This window comes from Alligator mississippiensis, chromosome 11, assembly GCF_030867095.1.
Source record: "Alligator mississippiensis isolate rAllMis1 chromosome 11, rAllMis1, whole genome shotgun sequence".
NCBI lineage: Eukaryota > Metazoa > Chordata > Crocodylia > Alligatoridae > Alligator > Alligator mississippiensis.
In genome coordinates, this window is record NC_081834.1 from 62,744,299 (window position 1) to 62,770,633 (window position 26,335).

Consider the following 26,335-nt stretch of genomic DNA (forward strand, 5'->3'; position numbering starts at 1 on the left):
CTGCCTCTTGCCCCCCAAATCCCCATCCCTGCCCCCCCTAGGATCCCAGCTCACCTCTCCTGCCCCCAAACCTCCTTCCCACTGTATCCAGAAGCCCAGCCCTACCACCTGCTCTCTGCCCCCGCCCTGCCCACGGTACCGGTGCTGAAGGCGGCACTGGCTGGGATGCTGCGGTTGCTGCCTGTCTCTCCGCTGATGCTGACCTGATACTCCGTGTCCACTTGAAGCCCCTGGAGCGGGTGCTGGGTCTGATCCCCAGGGACCCGCTCAGTGATCGCGGGGCCTGCAGGAGATGCGGGCAGGGTGAGATGGGGCTGGGAGGAATGGGGGGCAGGGCCCCTAGCTCTGAGCTGTTCCTGCCTCCCACTAAGCCCCTCCAAGTGCTCCCAAAGGGTGGAGGTATGGGAAAGAGTGAGGGGCAAAGAGGAAAAGGAAATGGTAAAGGCTGGGAGGAGAAAGAGAGAGAGATGGATGGATGGACGGACAGACTGATGGATGTAGAGATGGACAGGTGAAGAGATGGACAGATGAATGGGTGGGCAGATGGATGGATGGATGGACAGACAGACAGACGGATGGATGGATGGAAGGGTATGCATGGAGATGGATGGATGGATGGATGGATGGAAAGAAATATGGATGAATGGAGAGAGAGGTGGACAGATGGATGGATGGACAGATATGCATGGAAATGGATGGATGAATGGATGAACAGATGGATGGAAGGACAGGTGGACACATGGATAGATGAGCAGACAGATGAATAGATAGAAGGGTGGACAGACAGATGGATGGATGGTTGGATGGATGACCATGCATGGAGATGGATGGGTGGACAGGAGGACAGATAGACAGATGGATGGAGGATGGGTGTTGGCAGGGTTGGAGACATGGCCGGATGGACAAGCAGAGAGAAACAGGATGAGGGAAGGAGGAAAGGGGTGACAGCAGAGGCCTGGGGGACAGCTGCGGGTCCTGCTGGGTGTTGGGGGGGCTCCAGCTCTCACCCTGGGGGGGCCCGTAGTTCAGCGCATAGCTGTCGACCTTGGCCTGGGGGGGGCGCCAGCTGAGCATGGCCGACGAATCTGTGATGTTGATAGCACGCAGGTCCGAGGGGCCGTCGGGGGCTGGGGGGACAGAGCAGGGCAGTGTCAGCCAGGGACAGAGGGATCCAGGCATCCAGGAACATGCGGTACTTGCACCCTGGGCAGGGGAGGGGAAGGAACCCAGGCATCTGGGTTGGCAGCATAGGGACCCCATAGCTCCAAGGGGGTGCTGAGGTCTCCTGGGTGGTAGTGCTCACCCCCTGGAGAGGGGGAGTGGATGGAAACCAGGAGCCAGGCATCCGGGCAGTACCTGTGGTAACATAGCCGATGAGGGGTTCGCTCTCTTCGAAGCCACGCATCGACATCACGCTGACCTCATAGCTGGAGCCTGGTGCCAGCCCCCGCAGCGTGGTCTCCAGCTGGGTCCCCTGCAGCACTATGCTCTGTGGCTCCCCTGTGGGACAAGCCTGTCAGAGGGCCCCCTCGAGGGTCCAGCACGGGTGCTCTGCCTGGGGCAGTCACCCCGGGGGGCACTAGGATGCATTTTGCTATGGCTGGCACTTTCTCCCTGACACTGCACACTTGCTCGCACTATTGCAGCCAGGGCTGGGGCGGGACCTGGAGGACACCAGGTGGTGCTGGGGGTTGAGGTTGGGGGTCACTTACCACCGTCAGTCAGCTGGTAGGACACCTTGTAGCGGTCAGGGCGGGAAGACGGCGGCCCCCAGCTCACGCCCACCGAGGTCTCCTGGATGTCGCTGAAGCGCAGGTCACGGGGGCTGCCCAGCTCTGGGGGAGGGAGAGGAGGTGAGGGCAGAGCCTGTAGCCCAGAGGCACTGATACAATGGGGAGTCATGCCTGGTACAAACAGCAGGGGGCAGGACTGGGCAGGCCACGTGCACCCCCTCAGTGGTCCATCCCTTCATTTCTATGTGGCCCCTCCCTGCCATCCCCACACCCCCCAGTCATTCCTTCTGCCCTTCTGTAAACACCCCTCCATCCATCCCTCCCTCCCTGTCTCCCTCCATCCATCCATCCACCCACCCACCCACCTATGCATCCCTCTATCCCTCCCTCCCTCAACCCACCCATCCCTCCCTCCCTCTCTCCCTCCATCCATCCATCACATCCCTCCCTCCCTCTCTCCCTCCCTCCCTCCCTCCCTCCATCCATCCATTTCTCCCTCTCTCCATACATCCACCCACCTATCCATCTATCCCTCCTGCCACCCACCCCTCCTTCCCTCCCTTTCTCCAACCACTCACCCACCTGCCCGCCCATTTCTTCTCTCCATACATCCACCCACCCAGCCACCCATCCCTCCCTCCCTCCTTCCCTCCCTCCAGCCACACCCACCCACCTGTCCATCCACCCATCCACTGCCTGACTGATCACCCCCCCATCCCTCCCCACATGCTATCTGTGTGCTGTGGAGCTGGAACCACTGCCAGGTGGCCAGGGCCAGGTGAGCCCTCCCAGCGGGCCACCATGCTGGGCAGCACTTTCTGCCCCACACTGAGCACTTGCTTGTACCATCCCACCCCCAGGGCTGGGGCAAGACCCAGGGGTCCAGCAGGGGGTGCTGTCCTAGGCAGACAGGGCTGGTGCAGGTCCCCGGGGGGCACTGGGGGGTGCTGTGATGCAGGGGGTCAGTAGGGGCATCAGCGCTGCCCGCAGCCCCCTGGAGGGGCACAAAGGGCCCGTGCTGAGGGGCATGGCGTGGGGCTCCCAGTGCTATTACCGAGGCTGGAGGTCCGCGCCGTGCCGCTGAGGCTGGCCGCCCGCTCCCTGCCCTTGATGCCGTGGAGGGTGAGGCTGTAATGGGTGCTAGGCTGCAACCCCCGCAGCACGGCTGAGCGCTGCCCCCCCGGCACCTCTGCTTCCTGCACTGGCCCCAGCCTTCCTCCGGGCCTTGTGTCCCGGTACTGGATGAGGAAGGTGTCAAACTCTCCGGCAGGCGCGTCCCAGCTCAGGCGCACTGAGGTGGGCAGCATCTCCGACACCGCCAGCTGGCTCAGCTGGGCCGGGGGCTCGCTCTGGGCCTCTGGGAAGGCTGCAGCAGTGGGAGGAGAAGAGCAGAAAGGCTGGTTAGGCACCTGTGAGGGCAGGAAGGGGTTAATGAGGTCTGGGCAGGGGGAGGGGAAGGGGAGAGGGAGGGGTGGGATGGGGCCGGGTCCAGGCAGGAAGGGGTTACTTAGAGCCCTGGTGGGATGGGGGGGGAAGAGGCCCCTGCTTTTGCAGGGGAGGGGCGGGGCTTATGCTGTCCCCACCCAGGAAGGGGCAGGGCCAGGTCTGTCCCCCTGTGTATGTGCAGAGCTTTTGGGGTCCCCTCCGCCCCATCCCCACTCCCAGTCCCATGCCTGCCGCCGCCCCCTCCAGCCCCTACCCTCGTCCCACCAAGCCCAGGTGTCCGGGGTCCCAGCTCTGCCTGGCTCCAACCCTCCAGTACCTGTGACCGCATCGGTGGAGACGGGGCCATGGGGCTTCTGCCCTGAGATGCCATAGAGGTGGAACTGGTACCGGTGGGAGGGCACCAGGTCGGAGACAACAGCTGTGAGGGTCCCCGCGTCCAGGGGCAGGGCCTGGGGCCTCCCCTCGGCATCCTCGTACTGGACGAGGAAGGAGTCAAAGGTGCCTTCCCGCACGGTCCAGGAGAGCCGCACCGAGTCCTTGGTGACTTCTGAGACTGCCAGGTCCCCCAGCTGGAGCCCCGGCTGCCTGCCTTCCTCCTCCTTTTCTTTCTCCTCCTCCATCAGCTGCGCTTGCTTCGTGGCGATGGCTACAAGAGATGGGCAGTGGGTTGGGACAACTGGAAACCTCAGGATTTGCTTTTGGGGGGCAGGGAATACAGCTGGCTGCAGCATCTGGGCCCCAGCAGTGTTTGCTACCATATTTTCTAGCACGCAACATGCACTTCTCCCCCCTAAATTAGCCCAAATCATTATTACAAGCAGGCACTAGGTGTTGGGGGGGGTGGGGGCGGGGGGTCATGCAGTTTTAAGCACAGGTTACAGAAGCAGAGAGCTGGGCTGATTTAGCCAGGATGATCCTTCCCCGAGTTGGGGGTGTGACTCCTGGGGGTCAGCATGGTCCCACTGCTCTGGGATCTCATGATAAGAGGCACAATAGCCTACACATCATGCCATCATAATATAATGGGGTGGCCAACCTGTGGCAAGGAAAAGGGGAGAGGACAAAGAAGCACTGCGGCATATAGGGCGGGGAGCAGAAAGCAGAATATATTTTATTATGTAAATGATGGCATGTATTCTACACACGCACGCACGCACACACACACATCTACATAGTCACACACACATACACAAACATATATAGACATACACACACATATATAGATATGCACGTATGTACACACATAATGTATACAGGTATACAGGAACATATATACACACATACAGACACACACATATAGATACATACACACACACACACAATATGTAAATATATATATAGACACATTATATACATACACACACACATATACACACATCTATAGATACACACATGCACACATGCCGTAATATATATAAAAACATCAAATACTATAATTACAAGTGTGCTGACCTGTGACAACATCAGTGGAGACGGGGCCGTGGCGCTTCCGCCCAGAGATGCCATAGAGGTGGAATTTGTATCGCCGGGAGGATGCCAGGCCTGGAACAGTGACTGTGCGAGATCCCCCGTCCAGGGGCAAGACCTGGGGTTTCCCTTCCACGTCCTTGTACTGGACGGTGAAGGAATCAAACTCCCCCTGCGGGATGGTCCAGGAGAGGCGGACGGAGTTGTGGGTGATGTTGGAGGCTGAGAGCTCCCCCAGGCTGGGCTGGGCTGGGGGTTCCTTCTCCCGTGGTGCCTGGGCTGCAACAGAAAATTAGGGGGAGAATAAAGCATGTGCCTGAGGGTTTGCTGGGCCTCAGAGTCCTTGAGGGCACCCTGTTCCTCCCACTGGATGGAGATGGGTTGGGAGTAATAGCACAGGAGACAATAAGGGGGAGAAGTGGGTGGTGAAGATCTAGGGTAGTGTCTTTGAGGTGGAGAGCTCCGGTTGGGCTAGAAGGGGGTGGCAGAAACATCCCCTGGTAAGCAAGGCATCGAGGGGACAGACAAGAGGACAGCATAGGGGTCTCCTACAGATACCTCCAATACCGCATATAGGGCAAGATGGCTGGGGCAGAGGGAGGAAGATGTTGGGAAGCAGCAAGTGGTCATATCTTTTATTGGACCAACAATGTTGTCCTTCTCAGGAGGGTTGCAAGTGGTGGCTCTGGCCTAGTTGTGGATTTCTTCTTTCAGGTGAAGCCTGCAGAAGAATTCTTCTGATTCTCCATATATTACTATCTTCTCAGGTTTCTTTTTCTAGGCAGAAGTTCAAGCCTTTGGAGAGGACAGATATTTTAGAGTGGGACAGTGGGTTTGGTGATAGGTTGTTGGTGTTGGTGCTTTGAGTGCTGCTGTCTTGGCCCCTTTTGGTGTTGCCGGTGAGATGACTTTGATTGTCCTTTCTCCTCTTCCATTGGCTGGCTGTCATCAGGTAGTTTTGGCTGTACATTTGGGTGTGCTGCATAATAGTCAGGTAGGTTTCCGGTTGAATGTCTCCTAGTTTTGTAGTATAAGTATATATACATTTAAAGATGTTTAGCCAGCATGGCAAGGGTTGCCAACATCAATGTGCTCAGAACCACTGCACTCACAATGTTATGCACCCCAGCAGGATACTGGGCTCCTGTATGGTCCGGAAGTCATCACACGCAAAAGCTCAACACTGTACTTTGTGCACAGAGACTCATAACAGGCTGAACAACTTGCACACAGATGTACTCCCTTGACTCTTGGGCATCAGAGAAAGTGATATAAGAAGACAGGCCCTAAGATCACTACTGGCAATAGAGGTAAGAGATGACGAAAATCACCTGCTCCATTAACCGTTAACTGAAGACCTGAACAGATGGAGGCTTAAGAGGCTTAAAAGTCATAAACCACTTATACATGTAGCCTGCAAGATCGTGGAAGAGACTGGGGATATTGAACCAAACCTATGGGTAGTAACTGAGTGGGCTGGCCACTAGAAAAGGTCACTTCTATTCCTATGGCATTTTATACCAACACCAAACAAGTCCCCCATTGGGCACGACTTTGACAGAGAAGCATGGGTCAAGTTGAATGGACTGAAATCTGGATATGGACACCTCAAAACAACGCTTCAGAAGATGAACATCTTGGACAGCCCCCTGTGTGAATGTGGTGCCCAGCAAACAGCACAGCACTTCATCGAAAGCTGCAATCTTTACAAATGCCCAGATGGGCAGAGTGATAACTGAGCAACAATACCAGACAACGGCTCATGGATTTGGAAGTTGATATCTGATGGCATATGAAAGAAGAAAGGAGAAGAAGCATAAGTATCTCTTGTTTAAGCTGATCCCTTTTGGAAGAGGTCAAACAAGGAAGATGGTGTCTCAGCTTTTCTGAAGTTTTCCTGCATAGTTGGGCTGTAATATGTCATTCTACATAGCTGGTCAAATAAAAGCGGTCACCCTAAGGGTCCTACTACACATTCAAATTCAAGCTAGCTAGAAACCAGCTACGGAGCTGTTACACATTTTTAGGCACTAACTTCAGAGCTGGTTGTCTCTTTTTATAGCTGGATAGTCATTTTTATCATGTGACAATGACTTTGCATGTGTGGCTGGTCTAAATTGATATGATTCACCAGTTAATTGTGTAATTTATGTAGTGTGTACCAGGGGCCTTAGAGATCATAGAATCAAAGAATCATAGAAAATGAGGGTTAGAAGGGATCTCAGAAGGTCACATCTAGCCCAGTCCCCTGCTCAAAGCAGGACCAGCCCCAACTAGATCATCTCAGCCAAGGTCTTAGCCAGGTCTTAAAAACCTCCAGGTAAAAATGTTCAAAAACTTCCTTGCCTCTCACATAACTTATGGATCATCATGGCTACAACATCCCTCTGACACTACTGGGGAGAGGAAGGAAGACAGACTGAAGAGGAAACATGGTAGATGCAGCAGGAAAGGGACCTGATTTGTGGGTGGAGGAGGAGAAATCCCAAGGGACGGATGGGGGCAGGAAGCACGGAGAGAAGATGTGATGGAAGGAATCAGAGCCGGAGCTGGAGCTCCTGGCAGCAGCCACTGACCTGTGATGGCATCGGTTGAGAGTGGGCCCAGGCGCTTCCGCCCAGAGACACCGTAGAGGTTGAATTTGTACCGTCGGGAGGGTGCCAGGTTGGGGACATGGAGGGAACGCTGGGCCCCATCCACAGGCAGGGCCTGCGGTTCTCCTGCTGCATCCCGGTAGTGGACAATGAAGGAGTCAAAGTCACCCTCTTCCAGAGTCCAGGCAAGGTCCAGGGAGTCATGGGTGATGTTGTCTGTAACCAGCTGCCCCAGCCTGAGCCGGGTCACGATTTCTCCTTGTGGAACCGGGGCTGGAACAGAGAGAGAGAGGGAGGTGAAGGACACAAAAGTGGTTGATATTGGCCATGGATCGGGTGGAGACATCAAGCTGATGCATGGAAGTAGAACAGTGGTGGAAGAAACATTTTACTTTACAGGCTCTGGAATGGGCTCCCAAGTGAGGTGGTGCTCTCTCCAACCTTGGGGGTCTTCAAGAGGAGGCTGGACAGATATTTGGCTGGGGTGATATGACCCTGGCACCTGTTCCTGCCCGGGGCGGGGGGCAGACCTGATGATCTGTTTTGGTCCCTTCTGACCCTAAGCACTATGATACTATGATCCCAAGGGGATCACATTCTCCATGGGAGGACAGAGGGAGATGGATTGTGGTGCCCAGAATGAAGAGGGAAGAGACAGAGTGAATATGTGCAAAGTCCTGGAATTGGGAGGGAATGACCTTATGGACAAATCCAGGCTGGGGAATGACTGGCCAGGCAGCAGCTCTGCAAAGAAGGACCTGGGGGTGACAGGGTATCATGATCTGATTATAAGCCAGCAGTGACTCTTGTTGTAAACAAAGCTGTTGCCTTCTGGGTTGTATTAACCGGAGCATCTCTTGCAAATCCAGGGCAGTGATTCTTCTGCTCTGTTCAGCACTGGGGAGGCCTCCCGTGGACCAGTGCTGGCCCTGAATTTCAAGAAGGACATGGACAGATTGGAAAGAGTCCAACACAGAGCAACACAAATGATTAGAAGCCTGAAAGGCAAGGTTGATGAGGACAGGCTGAAAGAGCTAAGGTGATTGAGGCTGGAGAAGAGAAGACTAGGGGGGTGGGACTTGATCGTAGTCTTCAAATCCCTTGAGGGCGATGACACAGAGGGTAGAGATGGACTTTTCCCTGTGGCCACAGGGGACAGGAGTAGGAGCAGCAACTTCAAGCTGCAGCAGGGGAAACTGAGGCTGGAGAGGAGGGGAAACTTTCTGACTCTGGGCAGTTAAGCACTAGATCGGGCTGCCCAGAGACATGGTGGAATCTCCATCCCTGGGAAGTGCCAAGGTTGGACAGACATGGCCAGGATGGTTTAGTCAGGGAAAATCCTGCCTGCACTAGATGTGATCTTGTAAGGTCCTTTCCAGTGATTATCCAGCTGTAACTTTCCTAGGATCCTATGACCTGGGAAAGGAAGAGAGAAGGTTGGCTAGAGCTTGGTGCTAATAAAACTGAGATCTCAGATTTGATACCTGGTTGGACTAGATGCTCTCTTGAGATCCCTTCCAGCCTTACTTTTCTAGAAGGTCTGGAGTGAAGGAATGGGAGGGAAGTGAGCAATAAACAGGGATGTATGAGAATGTGAACATCACCAGGGCATGAGAGACTTGGAGCAGGACAAAATCAAAGAGGAAGACGGAGAGGTGGCTATGAACCAACAACCAGAGGAGGGAAGAGGAGAGGAGGGAAGCAGGAAGCAAGAAAGCAAAGAAAGGAGGAAGAATCACTGTGGAAGGACAGATCAGGAAAACTTAGGATGTAATGGAGGGGGAAGGAGGTTCAGGATGCAGGAGAGGAAGGGGATGAACCCCACTGAGGGAAGGAGGAGAGAGCTGAGATGAGAAGGCCTTAGGCTGGCTCGGTGGAACGAGAAGAAAGGAGAGGGGGGCCATGGTGACAGCCACTAACCTGTGACAGCCTCGGTGGAGATGGGGCCAAGGCGCTTCCGCCCTGAGACACCGTAGAGATGGAACTTGTATCGTCGGGAGGGTGTCAGGCTGGGCACTGTGACCGCCCGGGACCCCCCATCCACAGGCAGGGCCTGGGGCTTCCCCTTCGCGTCTTTGTACTGGATGGTGAAGGAGTCAAATTCCCCCTCTGGGACGGTCCAGGAGAGGCGGACGGAGTCGTGGGTGATGTCAGAGGCCGAGAGCTCCCCCAGGCTGGGCTGGGCCGGGGCTGCTGTTGTCTCCTCCCGTGGTGCTGGGACTGAGAGAGACAGGAGCAGAATGCAAGATGGGATCAAGACAGGATCCATGAATGACCACTCTGGGGAGGGGATGTGGCAGGTAGTGGGGTGCAGAGGGATGAACTGGAAGCTGATGAGACAGGAGCAGAAGCTGATGGGGAATGGCAGGGGCCTGCGAGGAAGGAGCTTTGCTCATTCAATGCCCTGTGGAGGAGGACAAAGCCAAGACCAAACACCGTGCCACTTTCTATCTACTGTCACCCTTCCTGAGCCCCCATCCTGGTGCCCAGAATCTCACCCTCCCCAGACAAGAGGGTGCAGTTCTGACCTCATGGATATGAAAGCCACCTTCCAAACGTACCGGATACATTGTGGCTGCCTGAGCCATGATAAGGTGCTATTCATGGTCATATTCATTATCATAGAGAAGCAAGGCCAGAAGGGACCTTAGGAGATCATCTAGTCCAACCGCGGATTGAACCGTGACTCAAGGCTGGGTGCCATGCCTTTCGCATGTCCAGGCTGGAGGGAGGGCACCATGCCCACCTGCCCCATGGAACCCAGCCCAGACCTGGGCCCTACATGGGCCTGGATGAAGCCTTTTGTTGGGCCCTCCTCATTATAAGCTCCTCATTAAAAGCTGCCCCCTCATGGCTGAGTCTGGAGGTGCTCCCTCTTGCCCCAAATCTCTTCCCTATAGAGACTCTTGCAGACCTGTGTTGGCATCAGTGGATATGGGGCCAATGCGCTTCCTTCCAGAGATGCCATAGAGGTTAAACTTGTACCGCTGGGAGGGGGCCAGACTTGGGACACGGAAGGAGCGGTGGGCCCCACCCACAGGCAGGGCCTGGGGTTTGCCTGATGCATCTCGGTAATGGATGATAAAGGAGTCAAAGGTGCCCTCTAGGACGGTCCAGGTGAGCAGGATGGAGTCGTGGGTGACGTCGGATGCCGAGAGCTCCCCCAGGCGAGGTGGAGTCTGAAGGTCTGTCTCCCGTGATGGGGCTGCAAGAGAGAGAGCAGGTAGAGGAATAAGGGATCTGGGCAGAGACAGCATCAATGGATGTCCAGGATAGGATGGCAAGATAAGGAAGGGCAGCATGGAGGCTGGGTGGCCAGGGTGGGCCCGGACACCTAAATTCTCTCCCTGCTCTGAGAGGGGCTGGTGGGTAAGAGCAGGGTGAGCTGGGGGGCTGGATGCAAGGTTCTCTCCCTGTCCTGGAAGGTGAGTAAGCTCTGATGGGTGCAGAGATGGCTGGTATTGACCCAGGAAAGAAATGCCCAGTGAGAGAGAGGGGAGACTCCAGGATATTCTGTCTTTCTAGAGGGAAAGAAAAGAGTTAAGGAAAGACACCCTGAGGGGGAAGACAAGGGATTAGTGACCATCCTGGCCCGAGGCTAATGTGGAGACAAGGGGGTGAGTTAGTTCTGAGCTAGCTGTCACGTCTCAGGGGAGGGACTTGAGGTCATTGTAGATGGCTCTCTCAAAATGTCAGCTCAGCCTGCCAAAAAAGACAATAAAATGCTGAGCATCATTAAAAAGGGACATGAAAACCCAATGGAGAACACTTTCATGCCATTATATGAAGCCATGGTGCACCCACATCTTAAATACTGAGCACAGCTCTGCATCTCAACAAGGATGTAGTAGAGTTAGAAAAGGTCTACAGAAGAGCAACCCAAATGATCAGGGGCCTGGAGGAGTTGCCAAATCAGGAGACACTACAAAAGGTTTGGACTCTTTCCTTATGAGAGGAGAAGGCCGAGAGGGGCTAGGACAGAGGTCTGTCACATCATGGAAGGTGTGTACCAAGTGAGCAGGGACCTGTTGTCTACCCGGTCTCAGAAGACTAGAACCAGGGGCACCCACTGCAATAAGGAGTTTATTGGTTTAAAACTAACGAGAGAGGACTTTTTTGATGCCACACATTGTTAACGTGTGGAATTCATTGCCACGGGATGGGGCGGAGGCAGAGAGCAGAGCCAGGGTCAACCATGATCTGCATGAATTCATGGAGGATAGATCTATTAATGGCTATAGACCAGGGGCGGGTGATTATTTGGGCCCATGGGCCACATAGGGAGTTTTTCTGAGCTGTTGTGGGCCTGGTCAGCATTACTGCCCATGCAACAGCTATGTGGGATGAGGCCATGGGCAGGTGAGGAGTGGTGTTCAGGACTGGGATGAGTCGGTGAGGCTGGGATCACAGGGTGGGGTTGTGGGATAGTGACAACACAGGGCCAGGGCCAGGGCCAGGGCCAGGGCCAGGGCAGAGTCCTGATCCACTGCCCACACACCCCTGTGATGGGCACTGTTTCCGTGGGCAGGGGCGCGTGAGGAGTGGATTGCAGCTCTGTCCTGGCCCTGGTCTCAGACTGTCACCACCCCAAGATCCTGGCCCTAGATGCGACTCCCTGCCCATCCATGGCCCCAGCCCCTCCACCTGGCTGTGCACCTTGCCTGTGTGGCTCCTGGCTGGTCTCCGTGGCGCTGCAATCTACTCCCCGCACACCCCTGCCCTCCGAACCAGGCCTCTGCCCTGGCCCCAGTCCTGCCCCATAATCCCAGGGTGTCTATGGAGCTGCGTGGGCAGGTGTGCAGCCAGGCAGACAGGATGGGACCATGGCCAGGTCTCCATGGGTTCGGGATCTTGGGGCAGTGGCTGGGTCTAGGATCTTGGAACAGTGACAGTGTGGGGCCAGGGCAGGGCCATGATCCACTCCCCACACACCCCTGCCAATGGCACCTACACTTGTCACAGGGGCATGGGGGCAGTGGATCAGGGCTTTACTCTGGCCTCAGTCTCAGCCCTGGCCCTATGCTGTCACCACCTCAAGATCCTGGGGTCTCCCCAGCCCTGCCTACCCATCTTGCTCCTGGACACTGCTCTCCCCCCATCCCAGCCACCCAACAGAGCGCCCTGCCCTTGGGTGTGGGATGGACAGTGGGTGTAGGGTGGATGGGCTGGGGTGCATAGGCAATGGGTCTGTGTCTGGCAATGGCAGCCAGAAGGAGCTGCCTCTGCCAGGGCTGCCAGAAAATGTAGTCCAGCCACCGCACTGCCCCAGACCCATTGTGCAGGAGGTGGGACTGGCAACACACACTACGGATCGGGCATTGTGCCTCCTGCACCTGGGCCAGGTGGGACCAAGGGACCCACTGTGGGCCCAACAAGATCCCTTGGGCAAGCCAGACCCAGCCTGTGGGCTGTATTTTGCCCACCCCTGCTATAGACCAGAACAGCTGGAGATGTTTCTTCTGGAATCTCTAACCCATAATGGTGGATGTCAGGGAGGGTGCTGAATAGGGGACAGACCCCTCTAGAGAGGTCCGGTTCAGTTCTCCCCCTGTATAGCCCCTACTTCTGCCACTACTGGGGGACAAGACACTGGGCTAGATGGCTCATTGGGCTGACCCAGTCTGGAACTGCTTCTGTTCTTAGGGAACTGGAAGGGGAGGGCATTTTTACACACGCAAGTGCTGCAGTGCTGGGCCCTTTGAAAAGCACCCAGCGCTGTGATGCTTGCAGTTGTATAAGCGGGGACATGCACATCGGCCCTGAGAAAATGGCAGCAGTGCACTTTTGAACTAAAACACATTGGAAGTGGTTTAATTTAAAAGTGCCCCGCCACCATTTTCTGCATGCTGACACGCATTTCGCCACTCATACAACTGCACACGGAGCAGCGCAGTTGCCTCAGCTTGCATGCAAAGCAGACTCAATTAATCAAGTCTGCTATGAAGCGGGGGATATCTGGTGCGTCACGGGACAAAAAAGTAATGTGTTTATACATTGGCTGTGCACCTTGCCTATGTGGCTCCTGCCCGGAGGGCCATGGTATAGGAGGGATTAAATCATGGATATTGGGTGGAAGGGAGAGAGCCGACAGCTTGGAGCCACGGTGGGCTGCTTTGTGGAGTAGGAAGGAAGGTGACAGGAGGAAGACAGGAGAGGCATTCTCCTGTCAGCCGCTGACCTGTGACAGCCTCAGTGGAGACAGGGCCAAGGCGCTTCTGCCCGGAAATGCCATAGAGATGGAACTTGTATCGGCGAGAAGGCACCAGGCCAGGGACGGTGGCTGTACGGGATCCCCCATCCACGGGCAGGGCTTGGGGCTTCCCCTCCGTGTCTCTGTACTGGACGGTGAAGGAGTCAAACTGCCCCTGTGGGATGGTCCAGGAGAGGCGGACAGAGTCGTGGGTGATGTTGGAGGCTGAGAGCTCCCCCAGGCTGGGCTGGGCTGGGGCTGCCGTTGGTTCTTTCTCCTTTTCCTCCTTCTGTGGGGCTGAGGCTGTGACAGGGAGACAGATTATGGGCATCAATGAGTGGTGAATCACTGGAGGAGACCTGATGTGTGCAGTGGAAAAGAGGAAGAGAGAACATCCCCCAGGAGACTAGGTCCTTGGTGGAAAGCTGCCCCTGGTTCCTGGTGATGGAAGCAGGGTCCTGAAGGGGAAAGAGCCCCCATGGGTAGTTGTGTAGATGGATGGAGCTGCCACAAGGCCAGGGAGACACTTGCTGGGACCTGTGAGGCTGGAGTTCTTCTACTTGGGGAAATGGGAGAGACACTTAAACTCCATTCCAACATCTGGAAACTGTGCTAAGAAACCTCTGTCTCCACCTGAGACAGGCTACAAACAGACATTGCATTTGTCCTGGGATAAACCATTTTATCTTGGGAGAAAGCGCACTCCCTTCAGACATCCATGTCAGTTGTCCTGGGATAAATTCCTAAAAGATTCACAGGATGAAAAGGATGAACAGTTTATCTCAGGATATCACAAAGTGCATCTAAATGGTTATCCTGCGATGGCATCTTTGAATCAATGGCAGAAAAACAGCAGTGCATTCAGCCAGTCACTAAGCCCAGATTGGAAGGGCGATGTGTATATGGGCCAGTCCCAGGATATTGTTTGGGGTGGGGGGAAGAAACAGAGATGCAGCTTGTCCAGGGACAAATGCAATGTGCCACAGAAAGGCAGATTTCAATGGCTGCTGTGAAATAGCAGAGAAATGAGATAAGAATGGAAAGGAAGAAAGTGAGGAAACAAAGACAGGCAGAGAAGGGCCCTGAGCATGGACCAAAGGAAAAGTTGGAAGGCGCCAGTTTTGGAGGCTGAAAACAAAGTGTCTCCACATGGGTGAAGCCTCCTGTGGGCAGAAAACCAGGAATCCACATGATCTTGGCAAGGAAACATGTCTGCATCAAAGATGTACCAGAAGGTTGTGTTTTGGCCAAGCAATCAGGTGCAAAAGGGCTGACAGGGCAGAGGACATGTGGGTGAGAGACAGGGAAAGAAGGCTGAGAGAAAGGCAGCCCGGCATCATGGGAAGAGACAAGGAAGAGAGCTGCCAGCAGATACCGGCAGCGGAGAACACCCATTTCTGCAAAGCAGGAGATACAGAGAGAGAAAAGTGGGGAAGGGAAGTGATGGCATCTAGAGAAGGAGGCTGGCTGTTTGTGGGGGGCACTGACCTGTTACGGCATCAGTGGAGATGGGGCCGAGGTGCTGCTGCCCAGAGATGCCATAGAGCTGGAACTCATATCGGTGGGAAGGTGCCAAATCAGGGACGGTGACCGTGTGGGATGTCCCCTCCACAGGCAGGGTCTGGGGCTTCCCCTCTGCGTTGTTGTACTGGACAATAAAAGAATCAAACTCTCCCTCCTGGATGGTCCAGGAGAGGCGGACGGAGTCGTGGGTGATGTCAGAGGCTGAGAGATCCCCCAGGCTGAGCTGAATTGGGGCTACCGTGGCTTCCTGCTTCTCCTGTTGTGGGGCTGAGACTGCAACAGAGAGAAATGATAGGTGTGAAGGATGCAGCTTCAATGAGGGAACCCTGGTGACCTGATGAGGCTGGAAATCGGGACAGGGAGGGGAGCGTGTGATGGAGGAGACAGCTGAGCCCACGAATGTTGCACTGACTTCACAGAATATCCCCCAGCAAAATCCTGGAGGAGAGATTTGTGGGTGGCTGTGCAAATCCTTTGGGAAATAAGTAGGAGTCACAGCTGCCCATCAGTCGGGGAAGATGAGGACTGCAACTGAGCTCTTTTGTGGAGAAAGGAAGCTACTTGATTAGACGAAGGTCAACACCCAGACAGTATCTATTCCCCAAGGCCTGGAACAGACTACTGCCAGAGGTGGTTCAAGCTTGAACGCCTTTAAGAGAAATTTGGATGTTTTTTTTGCTGGGATCCTGTGACCCCTGCTGACTTCCTGCCCCAGGGGCCGGGGGCTGGACTCGATGATCTTCCGAGGTCCCTTCCAGCCCTAATGTCTATGAATCTATGAATTTCATGGAGGCACAGAGGGGCCTCTAGGAATTTTTCTATGCAGGTTTGTGCATCCACGAAAGATGTGAGAAGCCAAAAGAAGCACAAATGCAGAGCTGAAGAAGGCCTGGGGAAAGCTAGAAGGTCCTGCCTCTCTGATCAGGGTCAAACTGCTACTGCACTTGGGGCCAGGAACAAATGTTACCCCATGGTCAGATTGGTAGGGGCTGGGGAGGAGGTTTCCCTTCTTCTGTAGCAGACAGCATAGCCCTCTCTGGGATCTCTGGAGTGTATATTAATTAGTACCCTTTACAGCAGCAGGACATTGGCTGCCTCAGTTTACCTGTGGCAGGTTGGAGTGTGATGTCTGGTGCTGTGTTGGGGTGACTGTTATTTTGCTAAGAGGTCAGACAATGGATTGGCCTGAGCTGGTCTGGAGAAGGTTGATCCTGCCTCAGGCAGGGGTTGGACTAGATGTGACCTCTGGAGCTCCCTTCAACTTCCCTGTGATTCTGTAAGTGCAGAGGCAGAAATGTGGGGCTGAAAAGCTGCTGATTGCCAAGGCCCTTCCCCTCTGTGCCCTGCTGTGGGCAGGGAAGGACCTGTGGTTTTTTCAAATGAACACAGCTGCTTTGCAGAAACATCCATCTCCCTCCTTGATTCCTCCACTGGATGGAAACAGTACAGAGGGCCCCGAGCTGGGTCCAAAAGGGGTGACAGAGAAGCACGGTGGGTGAGAGGAGGGGTTGAGCAAAGCTACAGACCACAACTTGAGAAGGCGAATGGACAAAACACAAATGATCAGCATCTGCGAATGGGCACAATGGTGGCCAGGCAGAGCCACGCATCCCTGTGGAGGGTGGGAGTCGGTTCCTGAAAATGGGGGCTTCTGAAAGGCAGGAAATGCATCAGGATCAGAGGCTGATGGGAGCTCGGTGCTGGCTAAGAATGGAGGACTGTGCCTCATTTTGGCTGCTGACCTGTGACGGCGTCAGTGGAGACGGGGCCGTGGCGCTTCCTCCCGAAGATGCCGTAGAGGTGGAACTTGTATCGGCGGGAAGGCACCAGGTTGGGGACAGTGATGGTGCGGGATCCCCCATCCACGGGCAGGGCCTGGGGCTTCCCCTCTGCATCCTTGTACTGGACGGTGAAGGAGTCAAACTGCCCCTGGGGAACGGTCCAGGAGAGGCGGACGGAGTCGTGGGTGATGTCGGAGACCGAGAGCTCCCCCAGGCTGGGCTGGGCTGGGGTTTTATCCTTCTCCTTCGGTGCTGGGGCTGAAACAGAGAGAAACGATGAGGGGTTACAGGAATGTGGCTTTGAACAAATATGCCATTCATGGTAACTTGGGTGGTGGAGATAACAGTTGTTGCTCTGCTGGGGCAAAAGCAATACTGTATTTTTTTGCATATAATATCCTTCTGAACATAATGCTCCTTGTTTTTGGAAGGCAGAACAAAGGAAAAAAAAGATTTCTCCAGAGTTGTGGGAAGCCTGGACAGAGCAACTCACTCTTCCTTTTCTGCTTAATTAAAGCTGAAGCCCCTACTGCTGCTGCAGACTTGTCTTGATAGGTGGACCTATGTGACTCTGAAAAGAGCTAAAGAGTTGTCAAATAGGAGAAGAGACTGGGAGCAGCTAGGAGACAGCAACATTTCTCTAAGACTGGGTAGCTCGAGTAGTGGAATATCAAGACCATTAGAAAGAGTAGATGGTCGTTAACTTCTCTGGCGTGAAGAACAATGAAATATTTAGTCAACTGACTTCCTCAGCTGACGGCCTGAGATCAAAGTTTTGTGGATGGCGAGGTTTGCCTATTGGTTTGCTTGGTGCAGATTTGTGGATATGCATTAGAGAAAAGCAGCTGAGAGAGACAGAAGGCAGCAAAACAAGGCAAAGATGACATCTGGGGAGATTTGGGGGTGCAGCATGGAGCAAAAACCTGGAAAAGAAAATATTGGTAACCGACACATGGCTTGGAGTGGAGAGCAGCCACACAACCTCCTGGTTTCTGAGGCGTGTTGCATGCAGGGGCACACAATTCTCCTGGGTCTTTGCAAATAAACAGGACCAGGGTGAAGAGACCACCTTTTCCACCACCTACTGAGGGAAACAACGCACAGGTGTCTGTTTTGGAAAAGCCCTCAGAGCCAGAAGGGACAATCCAGAAGGAAGCATCATGGAAAGGAAGGAGAAGTGGAGAAGATAGTAACCACTGTGGGGGTCCAGGTGGCCAGGTTGCCCTGTGGAGGGGGAAAACATGTGGTTGCAAGAATCAGAAACTACAGAGATCAAAGCCGGGAAGGAAGTGTGAGGGCATTTAAGAAAGGGATCTGGCTCCTCCTAGCATGCACAGACCTGTGACGGCATCCGTGGAGATGGGGCCGAGGCGCTTCTGCCCAGAGACACCGTAGAGGTGGAACTTATATCGTCTGGAGGACACCAGGTTGGGGACAGAGAGTGTGTGGGACCTCCCATCCACAGGCAGGGCCTGGGGTTTCCCCTCTGCATCCTTGTATTGGACAATAAAGGAATCAAATTCTCCTTCTGGGATGGTCCAGGAGAGGCGGACAGAGTCGTGGGTGATGTCGGAGACTGAGAGCTCCCCCAGGCTGGGCTGGGCTGGTGCCACTGTTGGTTCTTCCTTCTGTGGGGCTGAGGCTGCAACAGAGAGAAACTGCAGATATGAAGTGCAGGGCTTCACTGAACAATCTCCAGTCCACACTGCATGAAGGAGCCCTGGCAGCGGGAAAGGAGGAAGGAAAGCTAGCGAGCAGAATAGAGGAAGCAGCCCTGGGAAAGCCAAAAGTACCATGGCCTGTTAAAAAATTGCACCAATTTCACAGGACATCCTGCCGGGAACAAATCCTGCTGGAAGGAGGCAGCCATGCAGAAGGCAGGAGCTGTCACATCTGCAGAGTCACATTTATCTTTCAATCAGGGGAAAGGTGTCCTCTGGTGTCCTCTGCTTCCTTTAATGAACTGGACAGCTGCAGCTGTGCCACCACCATAACAGCGAAGCGTGGCAAGGCAGAAAGGTTTCCCTGCCTATTTTTACAGGGTTCCCATGAAAGCAAAACAAAGCATTGAGAGAGAAGACAGCACGAGGTAGAGACTCCATCAGGGAAGGCCTGAAGCTCAAAAAAAAAAGAGAGGAAAAAATTGTGTGGAAAGATATGGCCTCTTGCTCTCTGAGTCCTCCTATGTGCAGGGACCAATGCTAGCATGACATGACAAACAGTGCCCTAAATTTTAGCCCAGGCTGTGTATCCCATGCAGGTATGTGGGGTGAGAGGGGAGGCACCTGAGAGCAAAACTGAATTAGAAATGAGAGGTAGAGACCATATCAGCACCCGTGATGCTGGGCAGGAGATGAGGTGGCTTGGCCCCTCGCAGCGGGCACTGACCTGTGATGGTGTCAATGGAGATGGGGCCATGCCGCTTCTGCCCGGAGATGCCATAGAGGTGGAACTTGTATCGACGGGAAGGCTGCAGGTCAGGGATGGTGACTGTGTGGGATCCCCCATCCACGGGCAGGGCCTGGGGCTTCCCTTCCACATCCTTGTACTGGACAGTGAAGGAGTCAAACACGCCCTGGGAGACAGTCCAGGAGAGGCGGACAGAGTCATGGGTGATGTTGGAGGCTGAGAGCTCCCCCAGGCTGGGCTGGGCTGGGGCTACTGTCACCACCTCCTCCTCTTTCTGAGGGGCTGAGGCTGCAACAGAAAGAAACGGAGGGTTGGAAGCGTCCAGCTTCAGTAAGTGACACCTGGAAACTCGCTCTGGAGGGGCCTGGTAGCTGCAATGGAGAATGGGGCGTAGAGCAGTGGGATAGAGTAACCAGCTCCGGTGATGGCCAAACCCTTGAAGGCCTCAAGTCAACTGCATCCACTTCAAGAAATGTGAATGGCAGATCCTGTTAGAGAGAGAAACCACTGAGAGGTCTGGCCACACATGGGAAGAAGAGAAATTTGAGGGCAGAACAGAGGCTTGGAGCAGGAAGCAAAGACCCTGCCCCTCAGTGCATGTCCAGCCAAATGCAGGGAAACAACACACTCTATATTCTCAGAGCATAAATAGGATTATTGCTTGCTGCTCCAAATGGAAACATGGTCCAATGCCCCAAATTTTGGACAAGGCTTTAGGTCATAGCAGGGGGAGAGAGAGCTGAGGAGTGGTGGGGCAGGGAGAGGGAAAGCTGTGAGCAAAGCAACCCAGTATAATGGAGCCATAAGAGAAGGGGAGAAGAAGTTAACAGGACAAGTGGTCCATGAGGGTGGAGGTCATCTGGTAGGGCAATAGGGAGAAGAAAGTACCTATCTCTGAGAAGCAGAAAATTATGGACTATGGAGTAGGGAGGGCAACACAGAAGGACCAAAGGGCTGTGGGTGAGGGCTGCTGACCTGTGACGGTGTCAGTGGAGACGGGGCCGTGGCGCTTCCTCCCGAAGATGCCGTAGAGGTGGAACTTGTATCGGCGGGAAGGCACCAGGTTGGGGACAGTGATGGTGCGGGATCCCCCATCCATGGGCAGGGCCTGGGGCTTCCCCTCTGCATCCTTGTACTGGACAGTGAAGGAGTCAAACTGCCCCTGGGGAACGGTCCAGGAGAGGCGGACAGAGTCGTGGGCGATGTCGGAGACCGAGAGCTCCCCCAGGCTGGGCTGGGTTGGGGTTTTATCCTTCTCCTGCGGCGCTGGGGCTGAAACGGAGAGAAACGATGAGGGGTTACAGGAATGTGGCTTTGAACAAATATGCCATTCGTGGTAACTTGGGTGGTGGAGATAACAGTTGTTGCTCTGCCGGGGCGGAAGCAATACTGTATTTTTTTTGCATATAATATCCTTCTGCGAAGGAATCAAATTCCCCCTGTGGATCCGTCCAGGAAAGGCAGATGGAGTCGTGGGTGATGTCAGAGACCGAGAGCTCCCCAAGGCTGGGCTGGGCCGGGGCTGCTGTAACCTCGTCCTGTGGAGCAGAGGCTGCAACAGAGAGAAATTGTAGGTGGGAAGGATGTGGGATCCACGAGTGATCCCCAGTGATGGACTGGAGGAAGGAGACCTGGGGGCTGCAAAGCGGAGCAGAGACTAGTATGGACTAAGCAGTTGTGTGAAAACCGGGCCCTTGAGGCCCTGTAAAGAGTTATACCAGCTTCACAGATTGTCCCTATTAAACACAAATCCTGTTGGGGAGAGAAAGCTCCTGCAGGCACCTACCCAGAAGGAAGATGCAGTCCAGGGTGGGGAAAACATTGGTGAAACCTCCAGCTATTACTAGCTACCCTTTTGGCAGACAGAATATGAGTAACAAGTAAGCTTCCTGAAGGCACCAAAAGGCACTAAACTATGAGACTAGAAGGGCCAGACTGGGCCAGACCAGTGGATAATCGAGCCCAGTGTATGCAATGCAAGGAGAGCATTGAGCTGGATCTCTCAGGAGTGATCTATCCCCTCTTCATTCCCCTCCCTGACATCCACCATTACTAGGTGAGAGATGCCAGAGGAAACATGTCCAGCTGCCCTGTTTGAAAGCCATGAATAGATCCATCATCCATAATTTTATCCAGTCCCTTGTTGACCCTGGCTCTGCCTCCACCACCCCCTGTGGCAATGAATTTTACATATTAACTATGTATTGTGTCAGAAAGTCCTTTCTCTTGTTAGTTTTAACCCAATCACGTCCTCATTTAAGCAGGTTCCCCCTGGTTCTAGTCTTCAGGGACTGGGTGAATAACAGTTCTCTCTTTGCTTGGTCCATACCCTTTGCGGTGTTACAGACCTCGATTCAATCCTCACTCAGCCTTCTCCTCTCCAAACTGAGTAGCCTGAGCCTCAAGTCTATCCTGGTCTGGCCACAGCTCCAGGCCCCTGATCAGTCTGGTTGCTCTTTCTCTGTTCCCTCATTTCCCTGCCCTGGCTCATGTGGACAGTGCCCTAGTTTTCTGTTTGCACAAGTTTGTCTATCTATGAAACACAAAAGAAACAGTGACAGATGACAGCAAAGTTCAAGCACACAGTCTAAGAAGGCAGGGAGGGAAGGACTCGAAAAAATTCTCAGAGGTAGACATTTGAAGGTTGAAAAAGGGCTTGGGATTGGGAGCAAGAGCCTTGCCCTCCCATCATGTTCAGGGAAGCAGGACTCTGTAGGTACTCGATACATCACCATGGCTGCGTCACTTAATCAACTCCTTTTCTTCACGGAAGCAGCACAATGGGACCTGAGGTTTGCTCAAGCCCTAGGATCCAGAAGGGATGACAAAGCTTAGGAGTAAGTAAGAGGGTAAGCAAACAAAAAGCAAGGCAAGGAAGAACAATTGAACGAAGTGGGAAGTGGGGGAGATATCAGTGGCCTGTGGGTGTTGAGGTGGCCTGGCAATGCTGTGTTCTCATGGAAAGTGGCTGCAGAAAATGCCCACCTAAGGGAAGCAAGAAATATAAGGAGAGCAAAGCAAGGAAAGGGGTAGCACAGCAGCATCTAAGGAAGAGAGCTGGCTCCTGGTGGCAGGCGCTGACCTGTGGTGGCATCAGTGGAGATGGGGCCAAGGCGCTTTCGGCCAAAGGTCCCATAGAGGTGGAACTTGTATCTCCGAGATGGTGCCAGGCCAGGAATGGTGACAGTGCGGGATCCTCCATTCACAGGCAGGGCCTGGGACTTCCCCTCAATGTCCTTGTACTGAACAATAAAGGAGTCAAACTCTCCCTGTGGGACGGTCCAGGAGAGGCGGACAGATTCATGGGTGATGTCGGAGGCCGAGAGCTCCCCCAGGCTGGGCTGGGCTGGGGGTTCCTCCACCTGTGGTAGCTGGTCTGCAACAGAGAGAGGGAAAGGGTGGAGCATGTGGCTCTGGGTCTTCAGTCTTTAGGAACAGGGATGCTGGACCCTAATGAGGAAAAATCCTGGGCCAGAGGTGGACAGCCCATGACTGACAGGAGACAAGAGCTGTTGAATATATCAGAGAGGGGAACCATCTATGAATGAAAAGGACTTAGTGTGGTTTCAAGTCCCTTTTGTCCAGACACTGAACAGCTTCACTTGAGCAGTCCCAGGCTAAGAAGTTTCCTAGCACCGTGTTCCAAAATAATCACTCTCAGCTTTACTGAATGGGCTTAATCTATTTAGCTTAGCGACAACACAGATGAGGAGGAGATAAGAAAAGGTCTGAATCCATCCTGTTGCTAAAGGGATTGTGAAACTGGAAGTATGAAACCAACCCACATTAGAAGCTACATCATCTTATCAGGCTGCCTGTCCATGTGTCTCTGGTCAGCTAGTTTCATCATGGTACTAAGCTAATGAGCCTAATAACTTTGTGTGCTAAGGTGTCCAGTTCACACTGGAAGCCATCAAGAAATGGAAGTTTCATGGTGGCTCTGGGTAGATTGATTTAATTGCATTCATTAAGCTTGCTGGGAGAAAAGTAAACAGTACTTTTCTTTTAACCGGGATGTATGTAGCTTCAATTCCTACCCACTATGCTCTGTTCCATTAATGTGGCCATTTGTAGCTGATGTTCTGACTCTATCATCAAACCAGATCTCCATCTTCAGTTTGCTAAGCTGAACAGATTGAGCTCCTTAGATGACTCAGTCTTAGCTAATTCCCCACCATGTCCCACCAGTAAATAATTTTGCAAGCTCTTCTCTGCACCGCCCCCCCCCCCCCCCCCCCCAACTTGCCTTACAACACCAGTTCTTAAAAATCATGCACAAATCCTGGGCACAGGACTTCAGGAGAAGGCCAAATTCAGAAAAAGAAAGTTCAATTCAGACAAAGGAGTGTGTATGTGGGGGAGAGAACTGAGAATGAAAGAGGAAAAGATGGAGAGCTCAGGAAAAGGAGAAGAAACCTGGGAAAAAGAGAAGAGCTGGTGGTGACCTTGGAAGTGCTATGGAGCTCTGTTCTGACCTGTGACAGCATCGGTGGAGATAGGGCCATGGCGTTTCCGCCCGGAGATGCCGTAGAGGTGGAACTTATATCTTCGGGAGGGTGCCAGGCCAGGGACAATGACCGTGCGGGATCCCCTATCTACAGGCAAGGCCTGGGGCCTCCCCTCCACATCCTTGTATTGAACAGTGAAGGAATCAAACTCTCCCTGTGGGACGGTCCAAGAGAGATGGACGGAGTCATGGGTGATGTTGGAGACCAAGAGCTCCCCTAGGCTGGGCTGGATTTGGGGTCCCTCCTCTTGTGCTGGGCCTGAAAGAGAGAGATAGGTGTGAAGAATGCATCTAGGAGGTTTCTGGTCCTTCCTGCATGGAGACAAGCCAGTTGTGGAGAAAGCCTGGGCAGAAGGCAGAGAGACTGCGGCCAAGAGGTCAGGAGATCTGGATGAAGGAACCTGAAGGGGCGGGTGGTGCTATCTCTGAATGCAGAACAATGAGAAGACCGTGGCTCTGTCCAGCCCCGACACTGAGTGGATTTGTTTTGGCAGGTCTGGGCTGTAGTAACACTGAGAAACAGATTATCAGAAAGTGGCCTGCTACCCACACACAGAGCTGGGAGGTAGAAAGCAAGGCATGGAGCAGAAAATTTCCCCTCCTTGTTCACTTGGCATCCTCCTGGTGGATGAGGCGAGGCTGGAGTATGCAAGGGAAAGGAAAGAGAGAGGGAAGAAAGGCAGCCCAGAGAAGTGAGAAATGCTAAGGGAAGGAAGGGTTAAAAGAAGAAAGGAAGGAAAAACTCAAGAGAGCCCAAAGAGATCCTGGAAGTTGTGTGAGGTCCTCAGCACATATCTGACCTGTGACGGCATCGGTGGAGATAGGGCCATGGCGCTCTCGCCCGGAGATGCCGTAGAGGTTGAACTTATATCGATGGGAGGACGCTAAGTTGGGGATGGTGACTGTACGGGATCCCCCGTCCATAGGCAGGGCCTGGGGCTTCCCCTCAGTGTCTTTGTACTGGATAGAGAAAGAGTCAAACTCCCCTTGTGCGATGGTCCAGGAGAGGTGGATGGAGTCATGGGTGACATTGGAAGCTGAGAGCTCCCCCAGGGTAGGCTGGACTTGGGGCTCCTCCTCTTGTGGTGCTGGGGCTGCAACAGAGAAGCAGGGAGCAGGGTGAAGGATGCAGAGCAGGACAGCATCAACAATGATCTCCTAGGACATGACTGAGGGAGGAGGCATGGGGTCTGGAGTCCTGAGGTTAGGGGCAGCACAGTCCACAATGGGCAAATCATCCCTGTGGAATTATAACCCTGTAGGGAAGAGACTGAGTGTGTCAACCAAGGCCAAAAGAGAAGGAGGGAAGAAAAGGACTGGGAGCAAAGTATCTAGAGCAAAGTAGTAGGCATGCGCTTTGTTGTGAGCAACTCAGGAACGTTGGAAGAGTTGGAGAAGAAAGAAAGATGAGAAGTGCAGGGAGAGAGAAAGAAGATGGGAGGGTGGGGGGAGGGGAACATCCCTGCCTTTGGATGTGTTTCTGACCCATTCAAAACACATCTGTGTTTTGAATGGGTCAGAGGCATATGAGGCTGAGGCCAATCCTGAACAAAACAACAGCTAGGCTGAGCCATGAACAGTAGATCCACAGTGTTGGGGGCCCAGGACCTTCATCCAGGAGCACTCAGATTCCTGCTGACATCTGCTGAAGCATCTGCCCGACAGCAAAGAACGATGGTGGCAAAAGTCACTTTGGACAATATAGCTTGTGAGGAAAATAGGTCTCAATGGTCAATGTGAACATTGTTTTTCTCTGGAGAGACCTCAGATTTGGCCAAGATGGTCAACCACTTGATACTGAAGAGGAGGGCTTCTGCAGTGTGGGGCTCAGTCCCCTGTGATGTCTTCACTGAAAGAAAAATAGAACATGGTACAATATCATCAGCTGCTGTCTCTCTTTATCCTGTGCAGAGGATGTGACCAGTTTCCACCATTTATTCTGCACCTGTCCTACTCTGATCTGGCTTTGGACTGCCCTGCAAGTGGAGTGGGATACTCTCTGTGCAGCTATAGTATGGGTCACTTTCTCCTTCCCTCTCTTAGTGGCAGCCATGTTATCTCTTGACGTGCAAGTCATGCTGGTGGCGTTCTTAAGGCGTGTCCTAAATGTGCCCATTGTCATCTTCCCTCTGGGCGTGATGTGTCTGGCTCCGTGACTTAGAATGCCTGACATTGCAAGAAACTCTTTTCAATGGACTCTTTCACGGGCATCGGCTTTGGAATGAGTTGACCTTCTATTCAAGACGTCCCACATGAAATGGCATAAATGCTGGTTAATGAAGAAGTTTCCCAAGGAATTGCTCAGAAGGCAGAGCCCCTTGACCGGATAGGAATCCTTTCTGGGTCTGTCATTCTTCAGTATCATTATTAATGATCTCAAAGGAGAGATGAATCATAGCATCATAGAGAAGTAGGGCTGCAAAGGACCTCCAGAGGTCAGATTTGGTCCAACTACCTACCTGAAGCAGGATCATCCCTGTCCAAACCATCCCATAGACATCTATTATCTAAGCTCTTAGCAAAATTTCAGTCCACCCTGACACAACACAAGACATCATACGCAAACCTGCCGCAGGTAAAGCAGGACTGTGGTGGCCAACAAATTACTGTTGAAAAGTTCGTTAATATATGTTCAAGAGATCCCAGGGAGAGGCCACACTTTCCACTACAGAGAAAGGCAAAAC

General features: G+C 53.5%; 1 protein-coding gene across 1 annotated transcript in view; it reads right to left on the reverse strand.

Moving 5' to 3' along the window:
- The window catches only part of TNXB (tenascin XB), a 69,028-nt gene that overhangs the window by 5,452 nt on the left and 37,241 nt on the right, over positions 1 to 26,335 (reverse strand). The window contains exons 33-51 of the mRNA XM_059715232.1: positions 24,452 to 24,745; positions 23,620 to 23,910; positions 22,227 to 22,520; positions 20,120 to 20,416; positions 19,124 to 19,432; positions 18,075 to 18,377; positions 16,697 to 16,993; positions 14,919 to 15,227; positions 13,419 to 13,733; positions 10,155 to 10,445; positions 9,161 to 9,460; positions 7,223 to 7,513; positions 4,632 to 4,925; positions 3,496 to 3,825; positions 2,788 to 3,099; positions 1,713 to 1,835; positions 1,357 to 1,500; positions 1,008 to 1,127; positions 140 to 283 (exon numbers count right to left, since the gene is read on the reverse strand). Of these exons, the coding sequence (XP_059571215.1) occupies positions 140 to 283; positions 1,008 to 1,127; positions 1,357 to 1,500; positions 1,713 to 1,835; positions 2,788 to 3,099; positions 3,496 to 3,825; positions 4,632 to 4,925; positions 7,223 to 7,513; positions 9,161 to 9,460; positions 10,155 to 10,445; positions 13,419 to 13,733; positions 14,919 to 15,227; positions 16,697 to 16,993; positions 18,075 to 18,377; positions 19,124 to 19,432; positions 20,120 to 20,416; positions 22,227 to 22,520; positions 23,620 to 23,910; positions 24,452 to 24,745 (5,058 nt within the window). The remainder of the gene's footprint in view (positions 1 to 139; positions 284 to 1,007; positions 1,128 to 1,356; positions 1,501 to 1,712; positions 1,836 to 2,787; positions 3,100 to 3,495; positions 3,826 to 4,631; positions 4,926 to 7,222; positions 7,514 to 9,160; positions 9,461 to 10,154; positions 10,446 to 13,418; positions 13,734 to 14,918; positions 15,228 to 16,696; positions 16,994 to 18,074; positions 18,378 to 19,123; positions 19,433 to 20,119; positions 20,417 to 22,226; positions 22,521 to 23,619; positions 23,911 to 24,451; positions 24,746 to 26,335) is intronic.